Raw genomic sequence first — 23,423 nt, forward strand, 5'->3', positions numbered from 1 at the left:
AAAACAAGCATTCAGGAGGAGAGATGAGCCACAGTGATAGTTGTTATGCCCAGCAGTGTTCCACTGGGGAACACCAGAAACTATTGGCCTGGATGTTTTGTGGTTCAACAGGGATCACCTTTTAGCAAGAGCAATAGCAATCCTCAGCTGCACAGAACTTGCCCTCATGCTCAGCAAAGGTGACCTTAAGTTACCTTTACACCTGCCCTGAGCTTGCTTCCAGTGCAAGTTAACTTATGGCAGCTAAAATGGTCTGCTAGGGCTTCGGACTCACTGCCTGTAGGCCCCAATTTACCCTACAACAAGCCCCAGTTCCATGATGGTAGAATCATTTGCTGCCTCATTAGGGCAGCTTTAATGTCATTCAGTGCCACTTTAGAGGCACCAAGAGATCTTGGGGGACTGAGGATCTGGCCCATCAAGTGTGAATCTGATCGCACTTACACTGATTTTACACCGCTATAACTCCACCAACTTCAGTGGAATTACTGCTGATTAACAGGTGTGAGAGGAGAATTGGTTCCATAGTTACTTTAGCCTCTTCAGTGTAAGGGACCAAATTCTGATCTTGCATTTATTAACTAGTTACCTGTTTAACTCTGGTGAGAGTCGAAGCAAAATAATCAGTCCCAAGAAATCCCTGCTTTGTATTGCATGTTCTCCAAAATACCCTCCTTAGTGATGTACCTATCATGAAACTCTTCTGTCTTTGTTTTCTGTGTATTACACTGCAACGGGGTATACCTAACTCTGCACTGGCCCAGTAAGGGTTAACCACACACGTTGGGCCTGGGGTGAGGCTGGGGATGAGGGATTTGGGGTGTAGGATGTGCTCCAGGCTGGGACCAAGGGGTTCAGAGGGCAGGAGGGGTTTCAGGGCTGTGGCAGGGGTTTGGGGGCAAGGGGGGCATGAGGGCTCTGGCTAGGGGTGCAGATTCTGGAGTGGGGCCAGAAATGAGTTCAGGAGGGACTCCAGGCTGGGGCAGGGGTTTGGGAGAGGGATCAAGGCTGGAGCAGGGGATTGGGGCATGGGAGGGGGTCGGGGTGCAGGTTCTGGGCAGCGCTTACCTGAAGCAGCTCCTGGAAGCAGTGGCATGTCCCCCCTCTGGCTCCTATGCAGAGGTGTGGTCAGGTGGCTCTGCACGCTGCGCCAACTGCAGGCACCGCCCCTGCAGCTCCTATTAGCTGCAGTTCCCAGCCAATGGGAGCTGCGGGGGTGGCGCTTGCGGCAGGGGCAGTGCACGCTGCCCCTAAGTCTAGGAGCTGGAGAGGGGACATGCCGCTGCTTGCGGGAGATTCGGCATGAGCATGTGGAGCAGCCTTGGACTCTGCTCCCCAGCTGGAGTGCAGAAGCAGGGCAAACCCCAGACCCCCCTCCCCAGAAGCTTGAAGGCTGGTTTAAACAGGCTGGAGGGCTGGATGTGGCCCCCGTACCATAGTTTGCCCACCCCTGATTTAAATCCATTATACAGTCAACAACATTATTTCAACTGATTTTTTTGTTCAGAATTTATCTCCCTGCAACTGATTGCCCTTATTTAACTGCTTCTAAACCAGGGTAGGCAAACTACAGCCTGGGGGCCACATCCAAACATACTAGAGGCTTCATGCAACCTTTCCCTCCTGCTCCTATTTTAGGGACTCCATGCATCCCACCCACTCTCTCTTCCCCTGCCAGGGGCTCTGAGTGCCCCCTATTTTGCTCTGTACGTGCTGTGGTGCTGCACAGCTCTTGGAAGCACCAGCATGTCCCCCCTCCAGCTCCTACACGTAAGGACAGCCAGGGGGCTCCGCATGCTGCCTGGAACCATGGCCAATGGGAACTGCAGGCGCGGTGCCTGTGTATGGAACAGTGTGCAGAGCTGCCTGGCTGCCCCTACACGTAGGAGCTGGAGGGAGGACATGCCTCTGCTTCTGGGAGCTGCTTAAGGTAAGCACTGCCCGGAGCCTGCACCCCTGACCCCCTCCTGCACCCCAACCTCCTGCTCCAGTCCTGATCCCCCTCCTGCCCTCTGAAGCCCTTGGTCCCAGCCCGGAACACCATCCTGCACCCCCAACCCCTCATCCCCAGCCCCACCCCCAAAGCACTCACCCCCTCCTCGCACCCTAACCCTCTGCTCAGCCCAGAGCCCTCTCCTGCACCCTGAACTCCTAATTTTTGGCCCTACCCCAGAGCTTGCACCCCCAGAGCCCTCACCCCCTCCCACACCCCAAACCCCAATTTCTTGAGCATTCATGGCCCGTCATACAAGTTCCATACCCAGATGTGGCCCTCGGGCCAAAAAGTTTGCCCACCGCTGTTCTAAACCATAGAATTGTTCAGTGCCTTTTCTGCTGCAATATCTATCTCTTCCTGATCTGTGCTGAGGGATGCAAGGTTCTTTTCATAGGTTCCTTTTTGATGTGTGTCTCTAGCATCATCATTACCATTGCATTTCAGCTAAACTATGCTTTTTCCTTTGTTACATATCTCAGTTGAAACTTGTCAAATACTTGTGACATTTAAACGTGTACTTGTGAAAACTGACATTCCTTCTGATTTTGCAAATTTTATTCAAGAAAAATCTTTCAATTTCCATTCATTAATGCAGCTTTTAATGGTGACATTTTGTCTGTGATTTCTCAGACATGCTCCCCTGCAAGATCCTGGGTATTTTGAGATCAGAGGCCTGAGAAAATTCACAAGTCTCTTTGGGTGGCCATGTATGCTTTCTGGAAATAAGTCAAGGGTTTTGTTTGACAGAATGTTACAGGTAAAATATGTAGTGTGAGGTTTTTTAATAGGCTCAAGTCTATACTGAAATAGTCTCACTTCCACTGAACTAGAGAGAGAGAGAGAGAGAATGACAATACCCTTCCTCCTCTAGTAATATGCAAACAGCCACAATCCCTTTAGTGACCAGCTTTCTTTGACTGTTGCAAAGCTCCCAAGAGGCTCTTTCTTTCTGTGGATTTTTGCCTGTATGGTGGCAGCCTTGCATGCACCTTCAATTTAATGGCTCACAGTTAAAACTGGCTAGGAACAGCTATTTTCTCAGCTGCAAAAGCTGTCATCTTTTTTCCCTGCCTCATCAGAGGTCCCTTAGCACTACAATCAGATAGTCACAGGATTTCTTTACTTAGATTAAAGACTGTGCATATATCAGCAGCACAGACTGAGGCCAGACAGGGATTATTCACTTCTTCTTCTTCTACCCAGAATGTCTAATGTGGGGGGTCGAGGGGATGGCACAGCGGGAGAAGGAGTTAAAATAAAAAGTCATTCAGCCAAACATATTAAATCAATGTTAGCAAGTTTTTAAAGGCAGAGAGGACATTTCCAATGAGCAATAATGTACAATATTCACTGCTAGGTAAAATGCAATCAAGAACTCAAGCTGGTGTGTGTGGGTGGGTGTGTGTGAGAACAGAAAAAGAGTTAAGGATGGGGCTGTGTCATTTGTTAAAATGACTGGGCAACTCCATTAGCTCTTCCAGTAGAACTGATCAAATATTTTACCCACAAAATGTAGGAATTCATCTGGCTTTGAGTTGGGTTATAAAAGCCCCACTGTGTTAACTGAGAGTTTTTCTATGGACGGCAGTGTCCAAGGCCTAGCTGTTAGACTCAAGGTGCCTCTAAACCATGTCCTTTTAACAGTGCTATCAATATAAGTGCAGTTCATTTCCTATCCTGTAGGCAATGCCACTTTATGTTCCTCTGCTTATAGTCCTTAGCAATCACTGTTGCTTTCTTTACACTGAGGGTACGTAGTGTGACAAAATGGTCTCCCTTGAAATTTCATCCCTAGTTTCAAGCCACTCAATTTTTCTTCTGAAATGACTATGGGTAAAATGTTCCAGAGCAAGTAAGTCTCTTTTGGAAATGGGCCTTACACACTTAGGAACCTGCATCACTTGGTGATTTTGAAAGTTTTATCCTACATCAAAATGAAGGGGAAGTGGGGTGCACACAGAGCCCCTGGCATCGGGGAGGAGAGAGTGGATGAGATGCATGGAGTCCCTAAAATAGGAGCAGGAGGGGAAGGTTGCATGAAGTCTCTAGTATGTGCAATGACCTTGACCAACAGAAGCAAAGCGTTCAACCCTCTAGTAATAGCAAGTGACTGAGTGAAATGAGGCCTAATGGTCCACTCAATGGCATTTTGAGAACTTTTCAAGACGACTCCTGCTTAATTTCTAGTTTCAGGGAAAGTTCCAGGTATCAGTAAGAAGAAGTCTATCTGTTTTGGTGACAACTGGAAAAGTGGAACCCCAGAAAAACCTGCTTTCCTCACAGGGTCCATTTGGTGCTGCAGGCTGAGGAGCATTAGGGCATCAGAGATTATTCAGCCAGTCAGCACTTCCTCCCTCCAATTCATTTGCATAGTTCATTTCCATTGATTGAAGTGAGTCAGCAAATGAAACTGCAGGTCACGACTGAGGTGCTTTGACATTTGTGAGGGTGCTGGGGTTCAGGACTGGAATAGTGGAAGATGCTTTAGAACAGGAGCTATATTAACTGAGTAGGAGTGAGGCTGGAGACTTGCCCACACAATGACATTGAAATGATTAGCATCCATAATGTAAAGATACACACACACACACACACTTGTTTTCCTATTCGATGGCGATGTGTGTGTGTGTGCACGCGCGCCCCATGAAATCTAATAGTATTACACTTTCTAAGGGTAGGTCTTCACTACCCACCGTATCGGTGGGTAGCAATTGATTTATCCGGATCGATATATCGAGTCTCGTTAAGACGCGATATATCGATCCCCGAATGCACTCACCGTCGACTCCGGAACTCCACTAGAGCAAGCGGCGGTAGCGCAGTCGATGGGGAAGCCGCAGCCATGGATCCCGTGTCATCTGGACCCCAGGTAATTTGATCTAAGATACTTCTACTTCAGCTACGCTATTCACGTAGCTGAAGTTGCGTATCTTGGATCGATCCCCCCTCCTAGTGTAGGCCAGCCCTAATAAGAAACAAACAATACCACCTATCTTGGTCACTTTGATGGGTAATGAATAAGCAATCTTACCATTCCTGGCAAAGTTAGCAACAGCCAGTGCTCCTGTCAGCTGCAGCTGGGGGTGATTGGATGCAAGCCAGGTACCAACCTTCTGGTAGATAATGCCACATCCATTAGCAAACATCTTCTGCATGGATTCATCTATGACACAATAAATGAAGAGAAGCCTAAAAGTACATCTAAGTTCTACTTTGCATCTATTATAGAATAGTACTGCTCAAGGTTTCAGAAGTTTATAGACGATTGTTTCCTCTAACAGAACACCAGAGTTGGCAGGAAGGTGAAGTGAAGGTTATAAAATTGATCGTTCCAGACGTCTTACACTAATCCACACACTCAATATATGGCTAGTAGCCTTATGCAAGATTCCCCACACTATTTTTAGCTATATGCTCCAGTCTTGCATGAAAGGAACATCCTCTTCAGAAGGTGTGAAGTTATTCAGTCTTGTGGTAGTCCACTAGTGGGTTTCTCCCAAGCAGAGGCATAATACAATAGCAATTGTATATGAAGATTTGGAGGAACAGAGCCGTTCGTTCACTCTGTGTTGAACTGCTGCCTGTATAAATCTATCCTGCAGAGTGCTAAGTGCCTTCATCTTCTCATGAAATCAGTACCTTGCAGGATGGAATCTTAAGTGGCAATGTTATCACAGTTCAGATAAAGGCTAGATCATGTAAAGGTGTGTGTGTGTGTGTGTGTGTGTGTGTGTGTGTGTGTGTACACACACGTGTAATCCATGCATGGAAATCTCATAGGATTTACAAGTGGGGATTGAGGGAATAGTATGTGTCTACTGTGTTTCCAAGTGTTCCGTGTCACTATGTTACTCGTTGAGATCTGCATAGGCTAAATGCAATTTTAAGAATGAAAGCCATAGATCTGTGATTAGTAATCTGGAACTAGTTCTTTATACTGAGAAATCCAAATATACTGTAGTGTTTAACTCAGAGAAATGTTTGCCACAGCTTCATAACTTTTAAGAAAAGTTTAATTAAATTGTAAGTTACCTTGAGATTTTGGCCAAGGATGCAATGTAAATGCATGATTCTGTGCAGTTATTCTTTAATTCACGTAGCCCCAAATGCTGCAAAGCTGTCAACCATACAAGGCCATCTGAACCAAATTACAATTAGGATCAGCAGAGATAGCTGCTAACATTTTTCTGCTATACCTTATGGTTGAGAATGGATTCTATGTGTCTCACAGATCTAAAGCAGCATCTCAGATGTCTTCTATGACATTTTATGCTCTCTGTTTTCAAAAGTGGCTGCTGGACTCTGTCCCTTCTCACAGTGCAGCAGTGTGACTGAGGAAATGAGAGGTCTGGGGCAGCAAAATGTATATTCTAGAAGGTCAGTGTTCTCCATTTTCATTACATAGAAACGTAATACAAAGCAATTTTAAATTCTTATGTTTCCTTCCTTCATGAATTCAGATGGCTGAAATACTTGCTCCATTTTTGAATAATAAATGAAGAATACATAATGGGTATTTAAATGTACTGAGTGAGTTAAGGTGTATTGAGGGGAAAATTGAGAACACCAGTCTATCAGATTGCCATGTCAGAAGTCAGTTTACTTGAAAGGACCCATCATACTGTGAAATGTCTCCATGAGAAAGGGGGCAGATACAGGGTCTTCATATAGACCTATGACTGCATTAGTCAGCAGCAGAGCTTAGTCTGTGGAGACTGATGTAGGCACTGTCTGTGCTACAACAGTAGTATTTTTAGTCCCTCACTTCACATTATTGGCCAGATTGTGGAGCTACACTAGTTTACAGCAGCTAAAGATCTGGCCCTTTAACATTGGAGGTTAACTCAAGAAGTATAGTTTGGTCCTATATCTGAGCTTTTCTTACTTTTGGGGAGGACTGTATTTCTGGCTACCCAGAGGAGCCAGGTTATCACAAAGTTGGAGAAACCCAGCACTAGATGGACTGGACTGACACACAAAGCCACAATTAAGAAGGCAGTACCCTATTCTATTGCATTTCTAGCCTCCGCCTAGGAGCAGGCATAGTGGTATTAAATGCCTGAGGCAAAATGTGTATATGCTTGGAGGAAAATATGGCAACATGAGCATTACAATCATAGTGTAAGTGGGAAAAAAAATAGAATGGCTGTTGAGAAGAATTCCCCCAAGGAATCTTGAAACAACAGGCTGCAGCTGTGCCTGCAGAAAGGAAATGAAAGCACAGGAGCAGATGGCAATCCCTGCTGCTAATGGGACTTTCTACTACTTCTCCATGCATCTTACCTCCAAGAAGCAGAGACACAATGAGATTTGACGCAGCCTTCACACTGCACAGATCTTCAGCCTGTGAACTGCCCTGGAGCCTCAGCAGGATCTCTGACAGTGCCTCATGCACACCCGCCTCTACCATTTGCACTTTCAAAGCATCTGCAGAGGTCAGGAGAACATGCATATTAATGGCTTCTCTTTGGGTCACTGCATAAAAAGTGAATGCAAGGAGGCTAAATCCCCAGTAAATTTAAGTCAGGATGTTTCCAGGTGCAGTAACTTGTGGGACTCTTGTTCATAAACAGGGATGCCACTGGAAAACACCACACTCAGAATAAATACACCTTTTAGATAGATCATTGTAATTTTTTTGAGCAAGGGGAGGGGGAGAGGATGAGGCAACTGTGGAATTTCTATTGCAATTTACAATGTTTTGTGCTTTTAAAAATTACATTTCAGATGTTCTTTGTCACATACTTTATAACTAGAGTGATATCTTTTAAGAATTGCAAAATACTAATGTGAAAGACAAAAGTATACTTTAATAGGTGTGTGTTGGTGTTGCCAGCTTGCAACTTGGCAGCACCATGGCCATATTTCTCAGAGTGGGGGATTTTTTCCCAGTGGTGTTAATATTGAGTTTGAACAAAACGAACAGCTTTGATAACTTCTCTAGCTATTACTCTTTTCACTCCAGTGTGGGGAATGCTGTTTGGCCACTCATTCCACTAGACTTCCTGGTGCTGATAAACCCTGAACAAATTATGTCATATAGTAATGTCTTGAACAAACATAAATAAAACCCCACAAATATTTTGATGGAGGAAATGAAAAACTGGGCCATTTCAGGCACCTCAAAGAAGTTCCTTGGACATCATATGAAGACAGGGGACTGTTCCTGTGAAACCCGGCTGTATATTTCTTTAATTATAAATAAATACACAAAGGTAAACATTTGGAATTAGAAATATTTCATGGAAATACCATTTTCATGAAATTATTGATTTAGCATTAACTATCATTTGATTCACTGAAGTAGACTGGCCTCATTAGTCAACCACTGCCGATTATGATTGTTTTAATAAATGGGCTGCTTTTATCTCCATTTATACCCATTACAATTTTTAAAGTATCTTTAGGATCAGCTCCCAGTCATTGTTCTGAGGTCCCAGTAATCTTCTGCATTCCCATACAGTATGGAGGCTGTGTGTATCATACACAAAGTTATCAAATGGTTCATTTTACACCACTCCCTTACCATATATTTTATTCAGGCTCATTTCCTCCTCCACTGTCCCAAAGATCCACATTTTAAAATGATGTGTGAAATCCTAGCCCCACTGAAGTCAATGGAATTTTTCCATTGACATCAATCTGGCCAGGATTTCACCCATCATTTCTGTGAGGAGGGGCTTATGTCCCTGCCTCCAGTAATGGAATGCCACTGAAAACCCCAGAGTGTTCATTGTAGCCACTATGCTAGTATCCTGTATACTAAGGAGCCTAGTCGACAAGATAAGAGAACCCTTACCATTCTCTGCTAGCATCTGTAGAACCTCAATGATGGTTTCTATCCTCTGATGGTTCTCTGCCCTTCTCAGCTGCTTCACTAGATGTTCAGCAACCTTTGTCTTGCTTAGAGCCTCCTTAGCTATCTCTGTGTGGATAATAATGGCATGATTTTGTATGTTTTCACACCTAAAAGTAATACTGTTTAAAAAAAACCTCTGTCCCTAGAGAGATGAGTGGATGCTACTTTGAATCTAGTTGCCTTGCTAATTTGTTTTTTCCCTTAAATCCCCTCAAATGATTAGATGTTACATGTATGAAACAATCTGCCTAATTTTTCTTCTGCTGTCTAATCCAGTTGTGTAATTCCTGTGGCTATGCCTTTTTAATAATGGTCAAGCAATTGCTATCCTAACTCCATTGCATTCAATAGCTTTATAAACAGTGATGAATTCATCTTGTGGTATGACAGCATGTACCACTTTTCCAGAACATTTTCTATGCAAAAGAAAGTATCCCAGCAAGAATCTAATCAACCTGTTCAGGATGGGCACTTATAGAGCTTTTGTGGAAAGTTTTTCAAAAGCTTTTGACATATATATGTACCATAATGCCAAGAGATATAGAACATTTAACAATTTCAGAAAATATGTATAAAGGACTTGGCTGAAATAGAATATGTCCAGAATGCAGTATTGCCAACATTAAGAGTTCAGAAACAAAGAGTCAACCCTTCCCCAAAAATCATGAGATTGGCTTAAAAGTCATGAGAATTTTTTGTCTTCTGTTTTGTGAGCCTTTAGGGGTTTTGTTTTAAGATTTGTATCCGCAACCATGAGGGCTAGAGACTTTTCTTCCCCCCAAACCAAATTTGAGGTTCTCACCACCATCACAGGATTTCCATAGTAAGAGAAAAGAAAGACTTCACACCTGATTCTTCTCTCACTAACCTTGTATAAATCAGGAGCAACTCTGTTTCAAGTTAATGGAGCTACACCATTTTTAAACCAGTGTAAATGAGAAAAGAATCAAGCCATTTTATTAAGACCTATAAAATGATGAATGGTAGAGAGAGAAGGTGCATCAAAAATTCCTAGTGTCCCTTGTCCTGTATGAGATACACGAACAAAGATACTTAATTTCATTAAGTTGCAACACATTTTAAATAAGAAGGAAGTACTATCATATACACTGTGATTGAAGTCAGTATAGCTACGTCAGTTTACACCAGCTAAGGACATGACACATTAATTTTCTCTGGGAAGAGGCTAGGACATGTATTAATCTTAATTATTTGTGTGTGGCTGGTCAGCAACTGCTACAGGTTCTGGTGTTTAGTTATGAACGGTTAGAGAGTCTATTTAGATTGGCCATAAGGGGGCACATAGCAAGGAGGTAAACCTCTGTGTAACAAGAAATAAAGACAGTCTTGCATTTATCCCAACCGCAGGTTTCTAATCTCTATACAGGGAAGTGCAGTGACTTTGTCTGATACTAAGTCAAAACATTTGCCTACTATGGCCAACCCTACTTGTGGAAACACTGACTAAGAACAAGCCAGTGGTAGCATGAGAAAGGAAACCAATACAGTTGCAAATTTGGGAGTGTTTTAATGCCCACCTAGGTTTGCAAGGTTGCATAAGGCCAACAGATTGACACGGACAAGTGGCTCACTGTCTGGGTAATCAGTTAATATCCTGACCAGTGATGTGATCACTCCTGCCTTCACCAGCTGCTCCTGAAGGTCACCTGGAAATCAAAAGCATAGAAATGAAAGGCAACAGGAATTTCATCTTGGATTAATCCATCATTATATTAACTAGGGCATGGAGGAGGTATCACTAAAGTAAGAATTAAAACAAAATGTTGCTACAAGATACAGACTAGAAATAAGGTGCAAATTTTAACCGAGGGTAATTAACCATAGGAACAATTTGGGTTGTGGTAGATAATCTATCACTGGAAATATTAAATTTAAGATAAGATTTAAAAAAAAAAATGCTCTAGTTAAACAGGAATTAATTCAGGGAGATCAAACTTTGATTACACTAGTCCATCCATTCTGGCCTTATATCACATGATCTTGACTCCATTATCCTTCCAAACTAACAAGAGTTTTACCTTGCCAATTCAGGTTAATATATATCCAATAGAAGTTCTGCATGTGGATGGAAAATGAAGAATTCTGCTGTGAAATTACAAGACCAGAACTGCATCCTTAAACTCTACCCTCATGATAAAACTGCTTTTTGGGAGCTGAGCAGTTAGGCCATTATAAAAGAGGTGTTAGCGGGAGTGAACATGTCAATGAGAGATGATATAACAGCGTAACATAGGAGATGACTAAAATGAAGACTAAGAGGAGGTTTTGCAGTGCTTTAAGGATGTCATCATTTAATTGACGGCTTACCTCATTGTGGATAGTGTCTATAGCCCTCAATTGTGGAGCAGGCAGGTAAAGCTGCAGCAGCACAAGATTCAGAACAAACTTCTCAGGACCATTACAGATTCATAGATTTCAAGGCCAGAAGGCATTGTGACCATCATCTTGTCTGAATTTCTTTATAACACAGGCTGTAGAAATTCCTCAAAATAATTCCTAGAGCATATCTTGTAGGAAAACATCCACTCTTCAATTTAAAATGGTCAGTGCTGTAGAATCCACTACAACCCTTGTGTGATGGAGTATCTGCCCCACATGGGCATGTAGGGGGGTTAATAGAGGCCTTGGAGGCTGCACAGGGAAGCAGCCAATAGGAGAGAGGCTGTGAGGAGTAGCCAATATAAGAAGAGCTGCAGGGTTGTGCAGGATCAGTAGCTGCATAGAGCTCAAGGAGGGAAGTTTGTGTTCCTAGCAAGAGGAAGGCATGCCAGTACTTTGGATAGAGAGCAGTGTCTGAAGGCCCTAAGGTGAGGTGCTGGGATACCAAGTGAAGAGGCTGAGGGAAGCATAGCAGTCATAGGGGAATTAAGGAGACACACAATATGGCTATCATTGACAGGGTCCTTGGGCTGGGACCAGGAGTAGTTGGCGGGCCTGGATCCTTGCCACTGGAATTGGCTGGACAGTTGGACTGCAGTACTAATCTGCAGAAGGGGGGAGCACAGATGGTGACATGGCCAGAGGGCTGTGTCATGAAGAGGATGCCATAGTCCCTGGAGTGACATGGGTCAGAGAGCAGAAGTGACAGCGGGCAAGGCACCATCGGGAGAGGGTGTACCGACCTAAAGAGCTAATCTCCAAAATGGCAAGGAGGGATATGGTGAGTCACATCCCGTCATACCTTGGTAAATTGTTCCAATGGTTAACTACCTGCACTGTTAAAAATGTATGCCTGGCCCTCATGCAGGTGTATGGGAGCGGGAACAGGCAGAATCTTAGGTAGGTCCCTCAGTGTATCAGTCAGTACAAATGAACTAGAGTGTCAGGCTTAGAGGTGGTTCAGGTTACTTTACCCACTGGAGCAGGATGAGAACTAGCAACCAGATTGTGACTGGTTCACAGTCTAGTTCCAGGTGTGCTCCTGGGGCAGTGCAACCCTGTATCTTACATGAAGTTTGTGACACTGCCAAAACTTAGCTCTTTGCATTCTAGAATAATTGTGGTTGTTTCTGAGAAGATGCCTTTATGAAAGATAAAGGTTCTAAACATGTACCATTACAGTATGTTCTCTAGAAGGAAGACAGCATTATGCTTTCATATTGTTTAAACGGCTGTTCTTTCAGATGGAGATGTAATCTGTGCTGTTCCAGTGCCAAAGAGTCTTAGGACATATAACAGCACTTCAGCTTAGCACCTCTCTGTATGGTGTTTTTATGTCTGAGAAGCCAGATCCTCGGCTAGTGTATGTCAGCATAGCTCCACTGAAGTCAATGGAGCTGCATCAGTTTACAAGAGGTGAGAATCTGGCTCTAAATATACACTGTTATTTTCCCACTTATTTATGGGATTTCTGACAGACTCAGATAATTGTAAGTATTCCACTTCTGAAGCATCCAACCTGCCTTATCTACAATATTTTAATTCCCAACATGTTGCATTCTGTTTTGGGTTTCATCAAAATAAATCAAAGATGCCACAATATATGCCCAGATTGTTCCCTATGGCAAATTTTCCTAACAGTGGAACAGCATTGTTTTTATAAACCCGTTTTACCATGAGAGGCAGTGCAGTTCAGTAGGTAAAGCAATGGATGCGGAATCAGAAGACCCGAGTTCTCTGCTACTGACTTCCTGTGTGATCTTGATCAAGTCAGTTCATCTTTGTTTCCCTTCCTCCCTTTGTCTTGTCTATTTAGACTAACCTTTTTGGGGCAGGAAGTGTCTCTTATTGTATGCATGTACAATGCTTAGCACAATGGGGCCCTGATCTCACTTGGGGTCTCTAGGCACTATTGTAATACAAATAATAATTGCAACTTAGTAAGAGGCAGTTTAATAAAACATGCTGTTCCTAAGTGAAAGCTACTTAAATGATTTGGCTGGGGGGTTGGTATTAACTTACTGTAATTACAATGAGTAAAAAAAAGTTATCCAAAAGTGAATCTAACCCCTTAATTATAGTCCCCTTGTTGTCAAAACCATGCTGTGTTTGCTAGTATGTGTCTATTATAGAAGCAATTGGAAACTGAACTAGCACCACTGGCGCATAGCACTACATATAAAGCATGTTAGCCTCAGTCTAAGTAAAAAGCCCATGTTAAAAAAAACCCCACAACTTTGCTACTATAGCCAGAATGTACAGCACTCCTTCAGCAAATTGAGTACTTACTGTTTTCATAGCAGATGCGGCCAATGGCCCTCCCAGCATGAAGCAATGTCTCTTGGTCCGTGCTTTCCAGCAGAGGTACCAAAGCTAGAACCAAACCTGCATCGATACATGGCTTCTTCATTTCCTCTGCACAGACAGAGGAGAGAAGCTGCTAGGAACTTGCCTTGTTGAAATAAAACCAATACATCAACTGCAAGGCCAATAATTAGCATCCATAAAACAGATAAGTAGATTGAAGGTATACAGGATAATGGGTTTAACATTATTCATAGGAACACTTTACCCACTTTACGTACCATTCTTTGCTATCTCTGCAATCACCTGGGCTGCCTTTACTGCACAGTTTGGATTGCCTTTGAGAATTTGAGCTAAAGTTGGGAAAATCCCAGTGTCTGTGAGTAGGCTGGAGGATCTTTGCTCTGCAATGATAAAGAAAGTTAACAGTAGCAGCAATTAATTTGATTTATTTACTGTATTTGCCTTCATGGTTTCTGTAGAGGTCTAGGCAGTGTTGGAATCAAGGTCCTGATTCAGCAAGGTACTTAGGTGCCTGCCTAACTTTAAGCATATGCTGTCACTAGGACTACTCATTTGTTCAAAGTCAGGTAAGTGCTTAAGAACCTTGCTGAATGGGACCCTATGTGTCAGACCTAAGAGGGAAACATTTCCCTCTTCTCTGACTGTGAGAAATGAACGGTGGATGGTGTCTGGCCTGTCATCCAGCAGCTGTATAGCTAGCTGCTCCTAGCAATTAGGACTGACATTATACACCTACCCCACAACAGGAATTCCTGCTGACTCATGTCTAATTGTCATCAGGACACGGGGTCTTCTGGAGGATGGATATATAAACAAACACAGACTCATGTCAGCTGGGGAGAGTGGTGGGAGAGGGAAGGCTGGTCTTTTGACAAAGGGCTGTAAGAAATGCTACTCTTTGAGCACTGGCTGATATAAGTCTTTTTATGCTTTGACACTGGCTGAAGGAGGCTAAAACTTCAATAGAAAAAGTGGGACTCAGCCTGGTCATAAAAATATTTTCCCTAGTGTAATGGGTTGCCTTATGCTATAGTCAGTCATGCATACCTTCCATCATGAAAAGACAACTTCCTTCGTACGCTATCCTGGAATAATTCCATGTTGTATGTAGATAGTAATAAAGAAACTTTAAAAAATAAAAGATTTTTATCTGCTAAAATGAATTGACCACCAAACTTTTATTTTATTTTTAAATAAACAAACAAGCCCCAACTCTGGCAAATAGGCCATTATCATACACAAGTGACATTTAAAGACTGAAATCGTGCTAGGCATTTCTAAACATTTTATTACTTTGCTTGAACTACAACAATATAACAGCTGTTATTAGCTCTGATGATAGGCATCTCACTATCATGGTCTAGCATGGTGTTTGTGATTCACCTCTTACTTTCAAAAGACTTTCTATTGTTGCTCTAAAAATCTAAAATGATCACATGTTTCTGGATACTGAAGAAAGGAAACATGTAATCTGAGGTTTTTTTGGACACTTTTCTAAAAGCACAATTTCTTCTAATGAAACTCTAAGTAACAGCATACACTATAATAAGTAAAACTAACATGTTTGCAAAAAGTTGCAAATAACATAAGCTAAATATTGCTGCAAACAGCTAACACGATTTTCTTCTTAGATTAAGAATAAGATTACAAGAGGCTTGTGTACAAAACTCAGCACAACTTTAAATATTGAGCTCCAATCAGCATTTGCATAATAGTATTTTTGATTGAGGAATTTGGTGCCAAAGCAAATGCCTGTGCTGACAGTTGGGTGCTACTGTTCTAATATACCTGAATCCTTAAATACAACATCTTCTGTTTTTCCAGGCCTGTGCCCCTGTGTGCAGAAAATACCATCTGTGCCAAATTATGCAAGTCTTTGTTATGCAGGAAAATGACCTAGAGAATCTCTTGTGCATTTCTAACAGTGATGAGTCCAGTCCTGCAACCTTTTACTTGTGGACAAGTAATGAAGACGGCTGGCAGTACTGGGCAAGATCCACTCCAGAACAGAGGGATCCTTGCATCCCATTGAGTAGGCATAAGAGCTCTTATGACATCCTCTCTGCAGGTGGGGGAGGGGGAGAGAGCACAAGAATAGTTGAAATTCACTTGAACATTTATTCTTGAGGTTCCTCAAGGGTCGATGTCTGAAATAAATTAAATGAGGAGGTAGAATAAAGTTCTGAAAATATGATTAGTGGGTTTCTTTCAAGAGCTGTCAAATGCACGTGTGTTGTACAAAAGCACACTGTCTAACCTTCAAATGCAGGCCACATTGCCATGGCAACTGAATAAATCCCCAAGCTCTGAAGGAGAAGCAACTAGTGCCAAGCGAATGCTGACAGGTAAAACCAACCCACCACCACCTCAGCAAAACATAAGTGAAGCAGCAAATAATAAGAAATTAGCCCTTAGACAGGCCTATTTACTGAATCTTCAAAGGTGCGTGGTTTTATTTTATTTTTCATGCAACATACTTGGGAGAAGCAAAGGGCTCTGGGGATAGGTTGGGACTGCCAGACTTTTCTACACAGCAGCCTCTGGAATTAACACTAATAGGTTGACAATGCTTCAGAGAATGGAAAGTGAGATCTAGCTTGTATAGTATAGATGACTGTCTCTGTCTGCAGCTTTAATATTTAAACCCAGGGTGAACGAGTGTGAGCTGACCCCTTGATGATAAAGAAAGAACAGTGTTTCCCAGATGTCCAGTAGAAAGGTGGCTTCAAATTAGGTTGGCTTTTATAACATTCCTCTTCTAGTCTGCAACAGCCTACTGTTTTCATCTTTTCGGTTTCCTCATCTTTTCTTTGGGAGTCTGAAAAGTGGGGATGAGCAGATGGTGAGATGAAAGGATGTGTGGTTTTTAAATAAAGTACCTGGGGAATGGTGATTGTTCATAACCCTGAAATGTTCATAACTCTGAACAAAACATTATGGTTCTTTACAACTGAACATTGACTTAATAAAGCTTTGAAACTTTGCTATGCAGAAAAGAAAAAAAAGCTGCTTTCCCTTTATTTTGTTAGTAATTTACATTTACTACAGTACTGTATGTGTGATTTTTTTTTTTTTGGCGGGGGGTGGAGGGGGGGGTCCTGCTGCTGCCTGATTGTGTTCTTCCAGTTCCAAATGAGGTTTGTGGTTGACTGATCCGTTTGTAACTCTGATGTATATAACGCTGAAATTCTACTGTAATATTCATCATGGTTTATTCCTGAAGATGGTCACAAATCCAAACTATTTCAGGAATTTTAGCACAGATGTTTATTCATATGAAAATTCCTAGCAGAAGTTTCAGAGGGGTAGCTGTGTTTGTTGCTTTTTACAGATCCAGACTAAGAGTCCTGTGATACCTTATAGACTAACAGACGTATTGGAGCATAAGCTTTCATGGGTGAATACCCACTTCGTCAGACGCATGTAATAGAAATTTCCAGAGGCAGGTATAAATATGCAGGCAAGAATCAGTCTAGAGATAATGAGGTTAGTTCAGTCAGGGAGGATGAGGCCCTCTTCTAGCAGTTGAGGTGTGAACACCAAGGGAAGAGAAACTGCTTTTGTAGTTGGCTAGCCATTCATAGTCTTTGTTTAATCCTGAGCTGATTGTGTCAAATTTGCAAATGAACTAAAGCTCAGCAGTTTCTCTTTGGAGTCTGGTCCTGAAGTTTTTTTGCTGTAGGATGGCTACCTTTAAATCTGCTATTGTGTGTGTCCAGGGAGGTTGAAGTGTTCTCCTACAGGTTTTTGTATATTGCCATTCTGAATATCTGACTTGTATCCATTTATCCTTTTATGTAGGGACTGTCCAGTTTGGCCGATGTACGTAGCAGCAGGGCATTGCTGGCACATGATGGCATATGTAACATTGGTGGACATGCAGGTGAATGAACCAGTGATGTTGTAGCTGATCTGGTTAGGTCCTGTAATGGTGTCGCTGGTGTAGATATGTGAACAGAGTTGGCATTGAGGTTTGTTGCATGGATTGGTTCCCGAGTTAGAGTTACTATGGGTGTGGTGTGTGGTTGCTGGTGAGAATATGCTTAAGGTTAGTGGGTTGTCTGTGGGCAAGGACTGGCCTGCCTCCCAAGGTCTGTGAAAGCGAGGATCATTGTCCAGGATGGGTTGTAGATCACTGATGATGCGTTGGAGAGGTTTAAGCTGAGGACTGTAGGTGATGGTCACTGGAGTTCTGTTGGTTTCTTTCTTGGGCTTGTCTTGCAGCAGGAGGCTTCTGGGTACACATCTGGCTCTGTTGATTTGTTTCTTTATTTCCTGTGTGGGTATCTTAGTTTTGAGACTGCTTGGTGAAGATCTTGTAGGTGTTGGTCTCCATCTGAGGGGTTGGAGCAAATGCAGTTGTACATCAGCGCTTGGCTGTAGACGATGGATTGTGTGGTGTGTCCGGGATGGAAGCTGGATGCATGAAGGTAGGCATAGCGGTGGGTTTTCAGTATTGGGTGGTGTTAACGTGACCGTCACTTATTTGTATCATGGTGTCTAGGAAGTGGACCTCCCGTGTAGATTGGTCCGGGCTGACATTGATGGTGGGGTGGAAGCTGTTGAAATCATGGTGGAATTCTTCCAGAGTCTCCTTTCCATGGGTCCAGATGATGAAGATGTCATCAATGTAGCATAGGTAGAGAAGGGGTGTGAGTGGACGAGAGCTGAGGAAGAGTTGTTCCAGGTTAGCCATAAAAATGTTGGCATATTGTGGGGCCATGTGGGTGCCCATAGCTGTGCCACTGAAGTTTGTTCATTATTTTCCTGTTTAAAATGATTCACTAATCCAATCAGGGAGCAAAAAATAATAACTTGTGACCGAAACGACCAACCACACACCACGAACAATGAGGAACAGAGTGGAAGTGTACAATGTGATCAAACTGTAGACTGAAATTTGTTACAGTAGTAACAGAACTTCCAACTTTGTAAAGTTGAATGCAGTTGAATTGCTGCTGTATTTCTGGATCACAGGTAGCTAAAATCAGACATTGCTCAAATGATTTATTTAAATGGAATAGGGAACAGGCCAGCAGCTTCAATAAGTCTTTTCATATCATCTTAACTACACTGTAGCTAATGGCTATAGTTCTGAATCAGCGGATATAACTCCCTTTTGTAAATCTCTGCTTAGAAGGGAATGTAGTTGTTTGTTTTAAGGCTAACCCAATTATTTCTCCTCTGCTTAACACCCCCCCCCCCCAGCTCTCATTTAATCTTAAGGTTCTGCATCTGAAGAAGTGAGGTTCTGACCCACGAAAGCTTATGCTCCCAGTACTTCTGTTAGTCTCAAAGGTGCCACAGGACCCTCTGTTGCGTTCTACAGTTGTCCATCTTCCAATAAAGAACCTCAGTTCAAGCAGCTGGCTTACAATTCATTAGTTTCAAGTACCCTTTGAGGACTAATAGGACATTTCCACTGAGAAGCTAAATACTCAAGGCTGGATCGTCCCCGCCATTGACAGATCTAACCAGCAACCCTCAAATATCTCCCCACACAACTCCCTGGGAATCCCCTAGAAACCCATCTGCTGGGGCTCTACGGGGTTATGCTGGTGTGGGAACATCTGTCCTATGCAGACTCTTGAATTTCTGTGCGACAATCAGGGAGGAGGAAATTAAGTACTCATAGCATGAGAAACAGCTAGATAGAGCTCAGAAATGCTTTAATTCCCTCTGGGTCCTATCCATGGCTACTTCTGAGGGAACCCAGCCAACTTCTGCCATCAGCATGCTGACAAGGTAAGGGAGGATAGATCAGTGCCAAAATACACGCACTTGCAGAGCACTTCTGAAGATCTGGAAGTCTTGTACACCTCACCTCACCCTACTCTGCTGCCTCTCCAATCCCTCTTCCTTGAGAAAACAAATATTTAAAAGTTCAATGTTAAAGTGAAAATGAACCAATGTTGCCAAAACTATATTTTTCAATATCCCCAAAATTTAAATGTTCAGAATTTAATTAATTTCAAAGTTTTGGTTCTTTCCAATTTGGAGTTATTTTTTTCCCTCAAAATGTCAGAATTTCCCATGGAATGGAAGTTCAAGTTTCTGACCAGCTCTAGATTTTATTTTCTAACCCAGTAAAACTGAATTTATGGGTCCATTAGCTAGGAGCCTGATATTGTTTTTTATATTGCTGCCTTAAAGCACTCTCCTGGTACAGTAGGACAAATTAATTTATCCATTAGCCTGTTTGCAGCAGAGACTTCACTCCTAAAATGCCCTGTTCTCTGTTGTTTTGGGTGGTGGGATCTCCTTATCTAATAGATATAGTCATGATATGTGAAAAGGCCACAGGAAGTTTGCTGGTGTGGCTAGGCAATCAAAAATGGTTCGGAGGCATACTTAACTGTTTTCGGCAAGAGCCAGAAGAATCCCATCTAGACTTTCAAGGATCTGACCTTCAGTTTCATCTCCAAAGAGTTTGAGACACTCCAGGTGTTGATTTAGGGACTCTGTTTAAAGAGGAAACAAAGATATTACCAGATCTCCATGATTCCATTTCATGAAGTGTATAGGCACTCTTTTTTGTGTGAATGTTTAATAAAACACCCACAACATATTGCATCGAAAAGAGTGGCCCAAATCTTCGTTTGCACCAGATCTCAGATAACAGAATTGCTATGAAATGTCTGAGGTGGAAAGGCACTCTCGGTAGTGTAGGCATAGATCTTGCTGGGCATTAGTAAGCTTGCCTATAGCTTGATTTGAAGATAGTATTTTGGGGCTTGCTGAGATAAGCCAGAACACACTGAACTGATAAGCTTGAAGTGTCACTAAGGTGAGAACATATATGATGGATCATGTAAGGACCAATACAGTGTCCAAACCAATTAGATTCAAGAAGTATAGATGTTAGTAGCTAGGAAAAAAGTGTACATAAACGGTGTAGTGTGTGATATGATTTGGAATTGTGGTATCAACTATACCTAAATCCCCAGTGTCTGGGCCTGCCAAGTGTGGGCCTAGAGCTGTTACTTGGCTATTCAAGTAACCTAAGTGACTAGCTGGAGCTGAACTGAATTGTTGGATCCCAGAAAGCTGGCAACATGTTCTGGATCAGTTGAGTGGAAAAGGTCTCTGAGGGAATCCCAACTGGTATTACGGACATACAAAATGAGCCCACTAGTTAATCCTACTTGAGTTCAGAATTCCCATGCCAACTAGGGCCACAACTTGCAGTTGCAAGGTCAAGTATACAAGAAAATACTGCCTTGCATAGATATGCAACATATTATATATAAATATCACACACACACAAATTTGCCCCACTGTACTAATTTTTTTTTTAAATAAGAATACTTTGAAAAGTTTTCAGAAAGAGAAATGACTAGACAGAGGGGCAAAAAAATCAGAACCATTCCCCCCCCCCCCCCCCCCAGCACCTCTTCCTCCTCCTCAAACATGACCTTTTGGTACTAGAATAAAATTAGACCCTGAACAATTCACTCATGGTTTCAGTTTAATAAAATGTTCATGCATCTGAGGAAAGTTGGCAGAGCCAATAACAAAAGTATCTCAGGTGTTGCCCATTCCTAGAAGAGATTAAAAAGGATGCACACATTTTTAGACTTTTTTTGAGGGAGGGGGTTATTTTTGGTTTTGAATGAACAGTGAAGGGGAGGTGAAGATTTTGAAACAAGGATCTGTGCTTTTAAGAAAATCATTCAAGCTTCTTTAAGTGAGAGTAGTGACCCTGATATATTTCCACTAACCCATAAAGAATGTATGCCACTCCCAGTGATTTGGTGGGGTGCTAGACTAAGCATAAAATGTACTTGCTTGATGATTTATGGCCCAGGTTCATAGGATACAGACTACAGAAATTACACTGAAGTGTGCAGAGCCTTTGTTAGCAGAGCTGCAATAAAATAATTTTTACTCCACAAACTAGTCACTAAGAAGTTTGTTTTTCCACAAAAACACTTGCAAATATTCAGCCTAGACATTTTTCTGCATTTTCCTAGTAGTGATAATTCATCATTCCCATTTTTGTTATTGTAGTGATGCTCATGACATTTTTGCTATTTTCTCTCTCTCCCTGGGTCTGTCTATTAAGTGAGGTGAGTTTTTCTAAATGATGGTGTGCATGCAGTGCAGGAGCTGTTTTTCTCCAGCAAAATAACAGGTGTCTTGTGCGGTTTGTTGTTGTTAGAGGGAGTGGAGCAATATTGAAGGTTATTATTGCCTATGGGGCAAAAGTTGTTTTTGGTTGAAATGGAAAAAAAGCAATTAGACTTTAAGGCCAGAAGGAACCATTCTGATAATCTAGTGTGACTTCCTGCACTTTGCAGGCCACAGAACCTCACCCATTCCTGAAATAGACCCCTAACCTCTGGCTGAGTTACTGAAGTCCTCAAATAATGGTTTAAAGACTTCAAGTTACAGAGAATCGTGACTTGCTCTAGTTTAAACCAGCAAGTGGCCAGGCACCATATTGTAGAGGAAGGCAAAAAAACCCAGGGCCTCTGCAAATCTGACCTGGGGGGAAATTCCTTCCTAACCTTAACTATGGTGATCAGTTGAACCCAGAACATGTCAGCAGGACCCATCAGCCATATACCTGGGAAAGAATTCTCTGTAGTAACTCGGAGACCTCCCTATCTAGTGTCCTATTTCTGGCCACTGAAGATTTTTGCAGATGGACCACATGCCATTGTAAGCAATCATACTATCCTTGCCATAAACTTATCAAATTCAGTCTTGAAACCAGTTAGGTTTTTTGCCCTCACTGCTTCCCTTGGAAGGCTGTTCCAGAACGCCATTCCTTTGATGGTTAGAAACCTTCATCTAATTTCAAGCCTCGGACCTGTTGATGGTAGTTTATAGCCATTTGTTCTTGTGTCAACATTGGCATTTAACTTAAATATCCCCTCTCCCTCCCTGGTATTAATCCCGCTGATGTATTTATAAAGAGCAATCATCTCCCCTCAACCTTCATTTTGTTAGGCTAACACGCCAAGCTCCTTGAGTCTCTTCTCATAAGGCAGTTTTCCATTCCTCTGATCATCCAAGTAACCCTTTTCTGCACCTGTTCCAGTTTGAATTAATGTTTCTTAACATGGGGGTTCAGAATAGCACACAGTATGCCAGATAAACACTCACCAGTGCCTTGTGTAATGTCAATAACATTTCCCTATTTCTACTGGAAATCTCACCTGATGCATTTTAGGATTTAATTAACCTTTTTCATAGCTGCATCACAGTGGCTGCTCATAGTCATCCTGTGATCAACCAATACACCCAGGTCTTTCTCCACCTCTGTCACTTCCAGTTGATATGTCTCCAGCATATAGCAAAAATTCTTATGCACTTAGGGACTAACACCACTTTGCACTATTAAATTTCATCCCATTTTTAATTACTCCAGTTTTCTTGGTCCTCCAGATCTTTCTGTATGATATTCCTGTCCTACTCTGTATTGGCAATACTCCCAATTTTGTGTCATCCACGTATGTTATTAGCACACTGACTTTTTGTGCTAAGGTCATTAATAAAAATGTTAAATAAGATAGAGATTGGTCCCAAGACCAAAGGAACTCCACTCCCTCCAGCCTGAAAATTCACCTTTGTACAAAATGGGAAAATGGGGAATGACTGCCTAGGACGGAGTACTGTGGAAAGGGATCAGGATTATAGTGGAGCACAAGCTAAATACAAGTCAACAGTGTAACACTGTTGCAAAACACAAAACAAAAAAAACCACATCATTCTAGGATGTTGTGACAGGGTTGGGACTCACCACTGCAGCGCCTCCTGCTGGTTGTCTCTGGGAATTAGCTCAGTCCAGTGGAGCGCCCTCTGCGGGCCGGTGTCCTGCTTTTGCCACTGGCC

At 42.4% G+C, this 23,423-nt stretch overlaps 1 protein-coding gene across 2 annotated transcripts in view; it reads right to left on the bottom strand.

Moving 5' to 3' along the window:
* Nucleotides 1–23,423, bottom strand: part of LOC101931762 (rap1 GTPase-GDP dissociation stimulator 1-like) — a 55,625-nt gene that overhangs the window by 17,263 nt on the left and 14,939 nt on the right. For both annotated transcript variants that reach the window (XM_065551791.1, XM_005293952.5), the window contains exons 2-8: nt 19,940–20,044; nt 13,841–13,963; nt 13,545–13,670; nt 10,394–10,522; nt 8,796–8,921; nt 7,280–7,423; nt 5,028–5,159 (exon numbers count right to left, since the gene is read on the bottom strand). In XM_065551791.1, coding sequence (XP_065407863.1) covers nt 5,028–5,159; nt 7,280–7,423; nt 8,796–8,921; nt 10,394–10,522; nt 13,545–13,670; nt 13,841–13,963; nt 19,940–20,044 — 885 coding nt within the window. The remainder of the gene's footprint in view (nt 1–5,027; nt 5,160–7,279; nt 7,424–8,795; nt 8,922–10,393; nt 10,523–13,544; nt 13,671–13,840; nt 13,964–19,939; nt 20,045–23,423) is intronic.

Source organism: Chrysemys picta, chromosome 7, assembly GCF_011386835.1.
Source record: "Chrysemys picta bellii isolate R12L10 chromosome 7, ASM1138683v2, whole genome shotgun sequence".
In the NCBI taxonomy this organism is placed as follows: domain Eukaryota; kingdom Metazoa; phylum Chordata; order Testudines; family Emydidae; genus Chrysemys; species Chrysemys picta.